The sequence below is a fragment of the Pagrus major genome, chromosome 11 (assembly GCF_040436345.1).
Source record: "Pagrus major chromosome 11, Pma_NU_1.0".
NCBI lineage: Eukaryota > Metazoa > Chordata > Actinopteri > Spariformes > Sparidae > Pagrus > Pagrus major.
In genome coordinates this window covers 17,305,636-17,321,041 of record NC_133225.1, presented here as the reverse complement: position 1 = coordinate 17,321,041, position 15,406 = coordinate 17,305,636, and the positions used below count along the sequence as shown (strand labels likewise).

The window sequence follows — 15,406 nt, the reverse complement described above, 5'->3', positions numbered from 1 at the left end:
TTAGGGCCAGAATGTCTCCTAACCACAAAGATGAGACATTTCGACCTGTACAACAGGTTTGAAGCCTGACAAGAAAAACAAGCTGCCCATGGCAGCCAGGAAAGGACATTTTATCTTCAGCTCCGAACTCTCTTTCCCTCCAGCCAATGACCTGCAGGAGGAAAATCTGCATAGCAAAAGTAACAAAAGACATTAACATTTTAATTTTGGTCTGTGTTGGCTGACACCTAGTTCGATGTCACATTTGTTCTAAATGTTTCATAATGTGTCTCTCACCTGTTCATTATTATTATTATATATTCATGCAAGTCAACTCGAAATACGAAATGAAAGGGAACAGAGTGTGAAGAAGGCTGTTTGACCTCCAGCTGTTTGTCCATGCTAATATTGACTTCACTAAAACACGCTTTAAGACCGGAAAACTAACCTGTTCTGTAAACAGTATAATAACTGCGTAACAAGCGTTGGGTTCTCAGGTTTATTTTCATCAGAACAAATACACAAGCATACATTCACTGAAAGCATGAGCTAATCTGCAACATTTGTCCCAATAAAAACTACAAAAACTTTAATCCAATGCTAATTCTTTTTCCCCTAAACTCAGTCATGTGCTCAGTGTTTTTAAAGGGCAATCATTTCCTTGTGCGAAGTGCTTTCCTGTCAATGGTGGCTTGTCTTTTATTGGCAGCACATTTAATAACCAATCGTGCCACTCTTAAGAAAAGAACAGAGTTACACCCATCCTCTGAGAACCGCTGAGCAGAGCTGGTTCACCAACATACCTGACATACTGATGCTTCGTCTGCATGTGGTAACACCACCGCCGTGCCCTCTGTGGGATATGTCACAACCAAACTACTGAACGTACTGTAGCTGCTGTAGGGAGATTTGACTAGTATCTGGTGAAATTGTGGTATCTATTGTGAACTCTGCTCCCAGGTGAGCCTCTGCTTGGATATCTATTATAAAGGAAGATTAGACATGACACCTTCTAAGATTTTGCTGCAATGCTGCTTTAACAGACAAATTCTACAATGACGGTGCAGATTTTTCAATGCTTCAGGTTGTCATCCATTTACTTTACAAACATTAGACATTTTTTGGCACCTCAGCCTGAAATCTACAGCCAATCAGCTAAGCAGGAGCCCCCAACAAAAGTTCCAAGTTTTTTCTTTCTTATGTAGCATCAAGTGACTTAAACTCAGTGACCTTCTACAACCCTGGTGTTGTAAAATGACCGATAAATGAAGCAACAAAAAAATCCATCCATCCTCACTGTGGTGCCTCTGTTTGGCCTTGGATGCACATTACACACACGACCAGAAACAATGACTGAAAAAATTGTGCATACAAATTTCCAGGCAAAGTTTCCAGCTGAGCGGGTAACAGAAATATTGCAAAATAATCCTGTGAAGAGAAACAAGAGGTAATCTTGTAGGCTAAAGCAACAGTGTAGCTGTGTGTAGGTGGAAACACATGTTTCATTATACTCGCTGTATCATAGAATACTCACAATAATCTAATAATGCAAGCAACATTTTATTCAAGCTCAGGCTCAAACTCAAATTTAGTCTCATCCCTGTGTGCAACGCTGGGCACCGGCCAGCTGCAACAGGTGTTCGCTCTGAAAGCTGAAAAAGAAGACGCTGACATGCAATCATCACTGGCAACACTGCTTGTTCATAACAGTGTTGCATAACTGCTAGATAAAAAACAGAACAATATGTATTCACAGGTAATTGAACTCACCTGTCCTGGCCGGTGTCATCCAATCATTCAGGCGGCCTGAGAATGATTGAAGAAGCTGCCCAGTAGTTGCACTGAGTGAGTGGAATTAGCTCTGAGGACTGAGTGTTGTTTCGTGTCTCACCTGGCAGGTGAAAAAGGCTGAGAGCAGTGGCTGCCTATCAAGTGGAGCTCTCCGTGTTGAGACACGAAGACACACCCACTTATTAAAGAGAGGGGAGAGGAGAGTGAGAGGGAGTAATAACACTCCTCTACATACTAGTTTCTGTCTATCCAGATCTGTATCAGAATGTAAATCCTCCTGAGAGAGAAAATTAAAATGTGCTTCCTCCACGTTCTTTGATATAAAAGAAAAAAGCTCCAGTCACCTTTTACTTTTTTTTAAAGTCCCCCCCTCCCCCTCCCCTCTCCTTCTCTCTGTCAGCCTGCATGATGAGGCCTAGGGGCACATCTTCAGGAAAAACCGGTAGAGGTGGTCAGATAACTATTTATTCAGGCTTTAAACAGATCCAACCCTCCACAGAGGAGAGGCAAACTGACTTTTAAATGTGAGGGAATCATTGCGAGCAGTTACAGATTCAAATGTGAAACTGAAATAGGAAAAATCAAAGAATACGGCGTCTAGTACGTCCCCGTCTGAGCAAGATTTAAGCTTACAAGTCATTTAAACACCACATTTCCTGAGCACTTTATAGCCACACTAATCCTCCTTCCCTATGTCAGGTATTAATCCTACACTTACAGGGTTGCATCAGCACAGTTGCCACGCCTTCACCCACAAACTGCCTTTTCATAAGTAGTAACTGCTTATAACAGCAGATTTTGCCATGAGACATTAACTCAAATGTATCCACTTTGCATTTGCAGAATAGAGCTCATAATCCAACATGAGCCTGCAAAGAATAGCCTTAAGTTAGTCGCTTGTATAATGCAGTCCCATAGTATCAAACCAAAGTGAGAGATCATATTTTGCTCATGTATATGCATTAAGGTCATGTTATCTATTATTAATCTACACTGGTTCAGATCTTCCCATATGAACCTGATAAAGTGAAGACTCTCACAGTCTCTGAGGAGCGTCTCACATATTTTGAAGGTTAAAATGTGGCTGCCGAGGGTGACAGCTCCTGAATAATGGCATGTGGACGAGAGCAAACATTCTCATCGTGAGGTGTAAAAATTAGGCAGGCCGTTTGGCCCAGGGCGCTCCTCTGCTGTGCCTGATGCAGGAATGACACCTGACTGGTTTGCAGCACCACCTAGGCCCATCAGTGCAGGGAGTCACCCTTGTAGGCATGCCAAGGCAATCTTCAGGTGCTTTGTCTAAGCTTGCACAAAAGGACTGAGTACTACTGAACTTATTTTAGGATATTGATACACTTGAACAGTTGCAGATAAAAGATTAAGTATTTATACGGGAGTGTCACATTGACTTTTAATTACAGAGTTAAGATTAATCACATTAAAGTTTACTAAAGACATTTCAGACATCTAAGGGACAGTTTGCTTGACTTCCAGTCATCTACATGTGGACACAGGTGTGTTAGTTCATTTTGACATGTGACAGTAGGAAAAGCACAGGTGTAAAATAATTTCTTTAAAAAGACCAATGGCTGAATTCCACTCAGCTGCTTCAGTTTCAGGGTACTAGTATTGTGCATGCTGACTCACTGTCACACAGACATGACTTGTGTCTGTGTCATTGTCGGCGATCAGTATCACCTCTTCTTTTCTTACTAAGTCAGAAAGTCTGCTGTGAAAAGTTAAGATGCCTCCTCCCAGATAAGCTTCTGAATGACCTTACAATAAGCAGCATGTTCTGGGTCCTTGCTGAGCAGCGATTACGTACCACACAGGTTTGACACGACTAACTTTTAAAAGGCTTGGTAAAACAATGATAGCAGTGTGTAATGAGCAATGATGGTACATAACTAAGTACATTTACTCAAGTACAACATCAGTATTTGACGAGTTGGGAATATTTTCCATTTTCTACTACTTTATATTTCCACTCCACTATATTTTGGAGACAAACATGTACTTTTTACTCCTACTACACCACATTTATCTGGTAACTTGAGTGCAAGTTGCATCAGAGCCAAAGTAAATGAATTTACTTCATCAGCAATCAGATATTAGACTCAGAATTTTAATATTTACAATATTAATGAGGTAATAATACAAACTCAGAAATATCAATTTTTTTGCATAACTGAATAAATATGCTGTTCTCAGAGGAAAATAAGGTCCCCAGAACACTGTCTGAAGCTACAAAGGTGGCAGGGTCCGCCACATTTAAACAAAGTCAAACAGTATGAAATTGAGTTGTCCTTTGACAGTTTGGTTATTTAGTTTGTTTAGGCATAAAATGAAGATCTTTCTCTTCTGATTAAAATTCCATCCCCAAAACTACATGGTGCACCTTTAAGGAGTCCATCTACTGTATATGCAGCAAAAGCAGATATTTCAATGGTAGCGTATTTTGTGGGTAGCACTAAGTTGCTGAATATCTTTTTTGTACATGTTGCATTGACTTTAATTTTTTAAAAAATCTGTCTCACAGAATTAATCCTGATATTTGGTGCTTGCCACGGGCCTGAAAGCATTTTCTTCTGCCTGGAGAGTCTCTGAGAAGATTACCGTCTGGGGAGTTGTAGGCTATTTTCAACATTCTTTCAGTGACAGATTTTATCAATGCTTGTCCGAAGTGAGTGGAATCCCCACCAGCAAGTATGCTGAATGTTGAACTGCTTACACAATGTCAAAAGTCCACAAACACAACTTACCTTATTGTACCTTAACCTTCCTCACGGCAGTGTGATTTTGCAGGGCAAGCAAAGGTATAATGGATGCATGTAAAGCTTGAAACACCTAATGGACCACTAATAGCCATTGTTAATGATATAAGTAACAGCTGTTTTTGACAAGTCAAACCTTCCTTTCGTGAGAAAGACTTCCTGGGTGTCATTCTTTAGCCCTCCCAGAAGCCAACTGAGACCACAGGGTGTTGTGACACTAATTGCCTTATCATGTGAAATCAATGCAGCAGTGAGAATGATTTAATACAATATAAAGAACTTAAGAATAATTCTGATCCAAGGATTAGAGTTACAGTGTGTATTGGATTGTTATACTTTAATTTACTAACTTTTGTTCTGTACACCAGTTTAGTAATGCAGTACAAGTACTGCAAATAAGCTAAGATGAATATATTCTACATGCAAATAACATTACATTATAAACAAATAAATTGGCTTGAGTTTACAGCTTTCTGTAATCCGTACAGTGTAAAGTGTTTTTGATTGTCTGTGCTACTAAGACTCTACAGTCAGAAGCAGGGACTGTAACAGGTGTCTCAGCTTGTCCTCAGTGGCACCTGCTCTTGCTGGTTTTCCTGCTCAGAGGAGCCACTAGATGGCACCTTCCTCACATATTAACCAGTGTAAAACAGTCCAATCTCTTGTCACACACTTGAATCATTAAGGCAGGACATTATGGAAAGGTACATGACTTTAACCTACTTTCGATTCTGTCCTCTCCACTCAGCCACTCAACTTAATTAAATATTTGAGTGTAATTAGCCTCAAATGGCTCAAAACTATTCCCAGAACTGAGATTACACTGTACAGTAGCTCCTCCTCCGTGTCGGCTTCCACTTACTGTGTGATGATGGAGAACATTAGACAGCACTTACAGGCTTACAGGCTTCACGTACAGGAAGTCACACACAGCCAACTGGCACAGAAATCCTGTGAGCTCGGGCCATGAGATGGACTGGACCTCCATCCTTTTCCCCTTGTGCTGGGAAAAGTCATTTTAACAGCGAATTGTGATGATAACTTGTATTAACTGTAAATTAGAGAGGCGCTTCCTGTCTAGATAACTTCATATTGTACCAGTCTGTGTGAGCTACTTATTGTACAGGGTTAAAGCCCAACAGTTGTCATTAAGAATCATTCAAGTCAATTTATACATGGTCTAAGACCAGGATTGGGACACTGCCTCCAAGTCCGATGGAGGCCCGTTTGACGACAGGGAATGCCGAGGTTGTTTTCCAGCAGCGTTTGGCTCCTGCCACCCCACACCTATAGCTGGATGGCTAACCAAGCTAACTACCTAACATTATTTTGCAACATCACATTTGTTTAGGTTCAATTTTCTATTTCTCTCTCGTCAATACGCTGTAATTATGCTCTGCTTAGGTTTAGGCACTAAAAACCACTTGGTTAGGGTTAGGAAAACTTCAAGGTTTGGCTCAAAATACCTGGTTTGGTAGCCACAAAATACGCCTAGATATGGTCCAACTTCCTGAAAAAAAGCCAGTTTTGGTCACCACTAATACGGCTTGAAAATTCCCAGCAGACTTGGGTAACCCATTTGGCAGCCTTGTTTGTAATAACGCCACCTCTTTCCCCTCCAACCAAGGACGTTATCCTGATGTGAAAGTCCGCGAATAAGCATATACCATAACTGAAAGATGTAAAGTGATTTTTAGGAAGTCATGCTTACATCTCCAGAACGTCAATTTTGTAAGAGGGATGTAAAAATTGGAGAGTGACTTTGTTAAGTGTCTTGTAGTAGATCTGAGACATCTCACTGTCATCTCACGTCTGCAGCTTCATAATCCGCTCCTGTTTAATTGAAAGTAATGCTGTTACCCCAATATAGCACCCCACCATAAAACAAGGCAGTGGCCACAAAGCTTCAATAGAAAACAATTAAAAGTTTACAGCTGATCTCAAAGGACTTATCTTGAGAAAAACAACGTGCTTTTTTAAATACCACATTTACACTTTTTGGCCATTTCAGCTTTCATATCCACATAAAAGCCCAGACGTGTATTTGTTGGAGGAAACAATCTCAACCTGCTGTTTTTTGATAAAGACTGTAATAACTACTTCCTTCTTTGTTTTGAAAGGTCAGTTCGGGGAATGTCTTTGTGTGTGTGATAACGTTTTGTTATTTTCCCTAAGTGACCTACAGTAAGTTCTTTCAAATTTAAGTGTTAAAATGTTTATTTGGACTTTTAATTCGCTCTAAAGTTGTTTCCTGTATCCATTAGGTGAGTCAAGCGCATGCTACCATACTGAGAATGCTCACTATGATCATAATCTTAGCTTAGCCTGTTAGCATGCTAACATGTAATGTCCATCGTGTGTGTGCGAGTGTGTGTCATAATGAATTTTCCTCATCTTGGGTAGATAGACTCTGACCCTACATGACTGTCGATAGGGAGTGGGTGTATCAGCTGATCAGGCATCTTAATCACAGTCATGCTGACCAACATATACAGTCGCCCCTCCTCTGTTTTGAGTCACCCAAGAAAATTGTGTCCTACCTAATTTGTACATCCACATACACTCTTCTTCCTCTTTTGCAAACACGTCATTTCTATTCTGAGGATCATGGGAAACAGCTTTTTTGGCCACTAAAAGGGAAGTGTAAAGGCCTAATTTAATTTTAGTAGCAGATTGGAAAAAAAAAAACATATAATGCCCACGGAGGTGAAAAATGATTCACCCTCATGATGAAAGTTGTTATTTTAGTAGCATTAAACAGCGTTAAAAAAAAAAGAACTCACACTTTTGGCCTTGGCCTCCATGTGATTTGTGAAAGAGAAGAACATTAGACACATTTCATAAAACCACAGTGTCCCTGGTTCAGAGCCATGAGTCGATTCCCCAACGTCAGTGTCTTTTTTTTCTCAGTGTCGCAAGTGGCAAAGAGAGCATCTGAAAATGTTGTGACAACACGTACATACATATATTACCTGCAGTTCTCTCTGAGAAATGGACAAGCCATACTATCCACGTCTTCCAAGCCATCTTCGTGTCTAACAAGGCAGCACGCTTCTGTACGATATACTCGTACAATATGAGTTCTAAAATCGTACAGTGTATGTCCAGCTTTAGCTTCCATGGTCTAATAAATACATGAATAAACAGAATACCTCAGTACCTCAGTCCAAAAAGGCTACCCAGCGTAACAGTTATTTCCTTCTGCTGTAGGTGTGTGCTTTGTGCTAACATTAGCCGCTGAACACGTCTGTTGCCGTTGCAGCAGCTCTGTTCTGTGTTTAGGGGCTGTGCGGTTTGTGCTACTAAGTTAGCTGCTGAACAACTGGGGCTGTTGTCATGGCTAATTGTATCCAACTAGCGTTACCTCATGTTTTACTCACATGTTAAAAAAACACAGAACATTATTATAGTGAATGTAAACAACAAACATGGCATTTGTTAGTAGCCTACTCACCGCCGTCAAGCTAGCATGTTAGCATTGGGAGATTTTGACTTCACTTTCTCTTCCATTCTGTGCGACTAGCTCACTAATATCAATAACAATACATCCACCCAGCCCTCCAGAGTGCATGCAGGTAAGCAGGTAGTAAGGTAGACAGACAGCTAGCGTGTTCAATCATTTGATTTATTGATTGCTGTGGGGATGTTAAGATATTTAGGATAACCGCCCTTGCTTATATCTTCAGTATATCTTATATCTATCAGTGCAAACCTGTTAGACATGTTGATCAGCACATACACAGATTATTTTACCATTATCATTACACCATTATTAATTCTCAGAAAGTCCTCCTGGGATGTGACTCAGTTATTACACATATAGAGGAGTGTGTTGCAGTTAGTTATGAAGCACAGCTGATTTACAAAAGACATGTTCACGTGGGAGGACAGTCTGCCAGAAAGAGAGGTGACGTGATTTTTCCAATGTAAGTTCACCTACACATTCCTCTGGCCCCGAGCATACTGTAAGAGGAAGTCTGTTTCTATTCTGACAGCAGCCACATGATTTGATGAAGTTTTTGCTACATTTTCTTAATACAATTTCATAACTTGATGGATGTTTTTTGTTACACAAGAACCAGAAGGATTAGAGATTCAAAGGGAAATTCGTAGACTTTTCCTGATATTGTCACTAACCATCTGGTTCAACAGGAATTCCCTGGAAATAAAGTTTGACCTGAGCAGACCTCTAAAGTGATATCAAACAATGGGAGTGAAAAGCGAAATGCTTGTGAGGGAGGGATACAAAACGACCCGCTTTAGGCTAATTCAGATGGGAGCTGTGACTTTAATTGCCGCACAATGTTTTGATGGAGACCTATTTCAGGAAAAGGGTGGACACTGATCCAGTGTTCGGTGTTTACAAACTGGCGTCCCCTTCACCAAATATGGTCAAATAATTTGGTAATTGTCTGGGTTAAATGAAGACTGTTTGTTCACATAAACACGAGCTTGCTGTCGTTAATTGCTGAGGAAAGGAATGACAATTGAGCATGTGAACCTTTGCTTGTTTGGAGAAAGACCTCCTCTTTTACTGATGTTTTTGTCACTTTTCGTTTGTTGCTGCTGTTACATCTACATTAAACTCAATATGTAATGAAAGACACTATTGCATCGTAGTCTGAGGACTATAGTTTGTTCAGCACACTGTTCATTGATCAGTTGAACAGCGATGGTAGGTACAGCGAAGATTTGACGTCATATCAAAGCCACAGATCAAAGTGGGTCAAGCGAGCACGTCTGCAGCCGCCCTGAATAACAGAACTGTTGTGATTAAAGCCTCGTACTGATTCTGTATGTTCTCTCCATTCACTGCAAAGCCATGTTTACATTCCTGCAGACCACCAACCGAAGTATTTTTTTCAATATGTAAATTGCTAAACATTGTTACATAATCCGTCTTTAACACTCTTGGTGCGACTAATTATGCTTTTGTAAACTGATGGGGACAATATTGGTCATTTCAACACCTATGCACATGCCCCATGCTCAACGCTAGCTGTTAGAAACGTGTAACGCTCTTATCTCTTAATTTGAAGCCCCTTTTCTGTCAGCCCGTTCCTGACCTCTGTACAGCAACAACTGCATATTGTTTGGGTTTATGCATCCTGTGGGTGTAACTCTACAGTATTACGTGAACTCCCATAATCCCATGCTACTTGAGTCTTTTGTTTTGATTTGACTGAGAGACCCTTGGCGGCAGAAATTACATACTGTGCCTTTAAGAAAGTTATATTTTGGCTTTGGGACACTGAAAGAGTAAGCTCATAGCCTCAGTTTATATTGTATATTCTTAACTGTCTTAACTGTTGATTTTTCGGTTTTCAGTCTCCTTGAGCTCTAATAATCGGTATCTGGCCCTGAAAAGCCATGTCGGTCGACCCCTAAATTCTTAGACCTTTTCTGAGTTATCCTTGACACGTGTGTGACCTGGGGTCCTCTCTCTTATTGTGTTGAATAGACTGAACTAAAATGCGCTTTAAGAATTTCTGTTTGTTACAGGCAAAACATGTAATTGCATAGAAATGGAAAGATGCTATAGGACCTAACACTAGTCAATGGATTAAGACGACGTCTTGCAGCCTGGCATTGGAAAAACTTACTTACATAGTAAGTCAGTTATGAGATGTGGACACCCCTCTCACATTTTATGATTGACTTGAGGATGTAAGATGCCTGTGATTGGATAATTGTGCTTTTATTCTCAGCCTGGTTTTACCTGTGAATTTGTGCTCCAGCTAACTCAACTGTAAATAATAACTAGGTTCTAATATTTTTATTTATTTATTTATTTTGATTCACTTAGGGTTACATTCATACATTTTATTTCCTCCGTTTTCCCTTGATAACGAGTTAATTTCATTTGTTTTCTCGAGATCTCGAGTTATTATCTCGAAATAACAACTGCTGTTTTCCCGAGATAACGGGATAATTTTCTCGAGATAATGAAACTTTGTTTTCCCAAGATAGAGATATAATTAATTCGAGATCTTGAGAAAACAAAATGATAGTGTAGTATATTAAATCATTGCAGGAAACATCGTTCAGTGTAGCAATGTCAGATGAGCAGGAGCATATCAATCACCGCGTCACATATCTTTAATAATATACACATCAGTGTGCGTAATCTAAAAAGACGGTTAGCAAGGCTTCAGTTATATCGGCGGCGCAATCTATGTGAGCCTGATGTCGTCGTTAACTACATAGCTGACCAGCTACGAGGTCCTAGGCGTCTCCATAATCTCAGGCCTATCATATCACAGTCATTATCTCGAGATCTCAAATTAATTATATCGTTATCTCGGGAAAACAAAGTTTCGTTATCTCGAGATCTCGGAAAAATTATCCCATTATCTCAGGAAAACGGCAGCTGTTATTTCGAGATAATGACTCGAGATCTCGACAAAACAAATGAAATTAACTCGTTATCACGGGAAAACGGAGGAAATAAAATGTATGAATGCATGGCCTGGTTCCGTACTTATATATATATATAGCCTATATATATATATATATATATATATATATATATATATATATATATATATATATATATATATATATATATATATATATATATATATACACACACACACACATAATTATTATTATCGTTATTATCATTATTATTATAAAGATATATTGTTGAAAAAAAGGAAAGGTGTGCGCAACATAATAATATTAGGCTACATAATAATTACATATGACTACATAATACTACAGTATTGTTTTGTTTTTCTTTACATGGTCTGTATTGACCGTAAGTTATTATTCGGTCCTGATAAGACGTCCTTCTTCCCATCATCCTCTGAAGGTGGAGTACAGACCTCACATGCGTCACGCGCCTTTAAATAGAGGCTGCAGCGGAGCGCGCGCATAACGGTGTGAAGAGCTGGAGACTCATTAACAGGAAGATCACTTTGACTCTTTACTTCAACCTCTTCTGATCCTTGATTTTGTTGTTGTTGTTGTTGTTGTTGTTGTTTCCTGGTCACTTTTCCAAACAAGTTGCCGGACTGTTTTATTTTGAGTCCATTGATCTCTCCCTGCTCTTCGTCTCTGGACACGATGGCCAGCTCCGGACTGCAGCTCATCGGGTTCCTCCTGGCACTGACCGGCCTCGCTGCCACCGTTGCCGCTACTTTCATGGTTGAATGGAAGAAGCAGTCACAGGGGACGATGCACCGCATCTATGAGGGCTTGTGGGAGATCTGCAGCTGTGCCGAGAAAACAGTCTGTGAACCTCACCCGTCCCTCCTCAAGCTGTCAAGTAAGTTCTTTATCACATCTGGATCTCCTCTGAAACACCAGACCCTGCTTGTTGAGATACCTTCCACTGACTTTAAGTTACTATAATTACCCCAGAAGTGCGTCTCCGTTGTATAAGATCTTGGGATTGACCTCATCAGACACTTTGACACCAGCCTGGTCTTCATATATAGGGATGTGTTTTATATTCTGCTGGAAGTTTTTGTGTAAATCTTTAATTTTATTTAGTAGGAAAAAAAAGTTTGTTAATCATTTTCTGCTGTAAACCAAAAAAACTGTGCAATTGCAATGGGCTACATTCAGTTACAGAAAGAAGCAACATGTGTTATATTTCAGTTCCAACAGAAAGAAAGTCATTGACCGTGTATCAATGACAACTTCACTATCTCACTAACATTCCCACCTCTGCGTCTCTAGCTGAGGTCCAGGCTACCCGGGCTGTGATGCTGATCAGCATCTTCCTCTCCACCGTGGCGGTGCTGATCTCCACATTAGGAATGAAGTGCACTCACTTCATGGACAGCAAGCCTGGAAGCAAAGCCACAACAGCTATGGTCGGAGGAATCATGTTCATGATTGCAGGTGTGTTCAGTCTCTTTATATTTGAAAAGCCTCTTTGAGATTTAAAACTTCTGTAAGGCATGTAGCAATAACTTTCAGTTATAGACAAGCAAGCGCAGATAGATTAAACAATAACACCTCCTCATAGATCATGGAAAAAGATTTAATCCTCAAAACAACCTAAATGGCGCTTTAAACAAACCAGAGAGCTGTATGAAACAATAAGAATAACTAAGACCCATTTTTAAAAATAACCTAAACCTAAGTTCATTTGTGGAGCTTCACAGCTGAACAGAGTTGCAGCATTCTCCTAAACAACTGAAGTAGATGGGGACTGGTTTTAAAACGTAAAAAACAGACTGAATTTAAACATAAAATGACTCCAGGGTGAGAAGATGATGACTGAATTTTCACTTTTGGGTGAACTGTTCCTTTAACTTCTGTTTGTCCTCCATCTGTACTCTCTGCAGTCATTTGAAAATATTCAATCAACCCCTAAAACAATAAGAAAACTGTACAAAACAAAACATTTACAGAATTGTTGTCTTTTAGCAGGATTCAAATGAACACTTCTGTTGAACAACATGATCTGTTTCCTTGTTCAGGTTTGTTGACCACCATCATCACCTCCTGGTATGTCACAATGATTGTTGAGTCCTTTCATTCATCTCATCGCCTGGAAAGGTACATACACACCCACACCCACACACACACACACACACACACACACACCCACACACACACACACACACACACACACACACCGGATAATGTAAGCAGTTGATTCTGTACATACATGAATTTAAATGTGTGTGTGTGTGTGTTTTCTCTGCAGCTTTGAGTTTGGTATGTCGGTGTTTGTCAGCTGGGCTGGTGGCTTCCTCTCCATGGTTGGCGGTGCTTTCCTCACCTGTCGGAGATGCGTGCGGTCCAAATCGAGCGAGTCCATAAGCGCAAACCACCTCTTCCCCAATAGCAGCCAAACGTCCAACTACGTGTAGCGGAGGGAAGCTGGGGATGAACCAGAAGAGGAGTCGATAACAGTCAGTCCAGCGATTAATTCACAAACTGGAGCAGGAAATGTCCCTCTGCAGGATTATAAATACTACATACTGAACATCAGTAGCATCAGACAATCAGGATCAAGATTACACACCAGATCAGACTGTGTGAGATGACTTTGAGTCTCATTTTTACACGTGTTTGTTTTCAGTACAATACTTGTGTTTGTTTGTTTGTTTGTTTTGTCGGTGCCTTCAGCTACAGCAGCAATTTCTGCTGCCGTCAGCTGTTATTTTCCATTCAGAGAAATGCAAATCATAAAGATTCAACTTTTAAATTACTGCAGTGACCTTTGTCAGGCTGTTTAAATGTAAATAAATATGAAATTATGAATTTATTTTTCACAAGTAGCAATGAAGAGCACTTGTTTAATACAGTTAAACAGTTTACAGTGTAAACATAAAGTTTTAACCCAACAAGTTTTCTGTACTTTGACGGCGTATCTTTGCCTCTTCAGTTTCACACTGGTGTTTATATAGATTTGTTTGTGTGTATGTTGTTAATTTTATGACTGAAGTTTTATATTTTCTTGTTGTATTATGAAGTAATTTGGTTGTTTGTATTATTTTGCACTGGTTTTGTATGTTTTCTGTGCATTCTGTACATCACATTGTGATGATATAGTCAAAGCATGTTTGTTCTGTTGTCCTGATTTCATGACTTCAGCCACACTGAAATTATAAACTGACAAAATGATAACTGTGATGATTTTGTTCTGAATATGATGTAATGCAACAGGAGAATGCTGTTCACCTTCTGTTCATGTTCACATTTTGTGATATATATACATAAACAACAAAACACATAAAAAAATATATTCATTTCAGTCCCATCAGTTCAGTCAGTTCCTATTTGAAACATGTTTTTTACACTCGAGCCATAGCTGCTTCTGATACAAGTGAAGGTTCTCTGCAAATTATGATATATGATATGATAAAATATGATTTTGTCTCTGTCAGCCTCTACACATCACACTGGATTAATGTCCCCTTCTTAGTTAAATTACTCTTCATACTCACATGTTGGCTCCCCTGCTGCAGCCTGAAGTCGTAAATATTCTCATGCTTTATGAGCAGTATCATGGTAGAAAGTAAAAGTAATAAAAAATACACGCATTAAAATCTCAAAAGTAAAACTACAGAAGCATTTATTAGCATCAAAATACTTCACTTAAATGTTTAAAGGTGGGGTTGATTCAAACTTTATATACTGCCGGGTATAGCTTAATCTATGTAAATACATGATGATTTATATATTTTATTATATGTTTTTCCTCAATTATATCGATCTGCAAAATAACTAGTAATGAAAGGTGTAAAATAATGTATTTCCCTCCAGAATGTGCCGTGGTAGTGAAGTAAACAAAAAGCAAGTGACCTCAAAATATTCTAAGTACAGTATCCTACTTGAATAAATGCACTTTGTCACTGTTTCAAGAAAATGACAGAGAAAACAAACCTATGTTGCTGTTGTGACAAAGAGGATCCTGTTGCCCTAAAAAGGCAGACGCTGCTACAGTAGCCTAATTAGCTCTTTCCTGACACTGAAACAGTTTCCTTCCTTTCATATCTGCTGTCGTTTTACCCTAAAGACTGTGTTTACTGGCTTCTGTTATCAAAGCTGCTGCCATGGTGAACTCTGCGTACACAACTGACTGGAAGGAGAGGAAGAATTTCTTTAATATCGAAAGTCACAGTAGTGAAAGCATTACATCAAACCGGGCTGATCGGGGAGGGATATACTGGAGAAAAATACCAAGTGTTTTCAACCGTATTCGATCACACCTATTCCTAGAAGTTGACTAATACTTCATAGATGACTTTCACATTTTGTTGAGAGGAAGACAACTATACAAGAGCAGTGGCGGTCCTAGCTTGCGTGACGCCCTGGGCGAACCTCACCCTCCACAGTATTATTTACATACATGCCCCTCATATGGTGAATATACAGTTAAATAGAATGATTTTTTT

The 15,406-nt window shown here is 39.5% G+C and overlaps 1 protein-coding gene across 1 annotated transcript; it reads left to right on the top strand.

Moving 5' to 3' along the window:
- The first annotated feature begins 11,420 nt into the window (after positions 1 to 11,420).
- On the top strand, positions 11,421 to 14,135 carry LOC141004992 (claudin-19-like). The gene is made up of 4 exons (XM_073476723.1): positions 11,421 to 11,814; positions 12,231 to 12,395; positions 12,980 to 13,058; positions 13,210 to 14,135. The coding sequence occupies exons 1-4, from the start codon at positions 11,613 to 11,615 to the stop codon at positions 13,373 to 13,375; spliced, it is 612 nt and encodes a 203-aa protein (XP_073332824.1). The 5' UTR covers positions 11,421 to 11,612; the 3' UTR covers positions 13,376 to 14,135.
- Positions 14,136 to 15,406: the final 1,271 nt, after the last annotated feature.

Coding starts and splice junctions, on each gene's coding strand:
- LOC141004992 (XM_073476723.1), top strand. CDS start 11,613: ATGGCCAGCTCCGGACTGCAGCTCATCGGGTTCCTCCTGGCACTGACC. Junction 11,815..12,230: donor GTCCCTCCTCAAGCTGTCAA/GTAAGTTCTTTA, acceptor CTGCGTCTCTAG/CTGAGGTCCAGGCTACCCGG. Junction 12,396..12,979: donor AATCATGTTCATGATTGCAG/GTGTGTTCAGTC, acceptor TTCCTTGTTCAG/GTTTGTTGACCACCATCATC.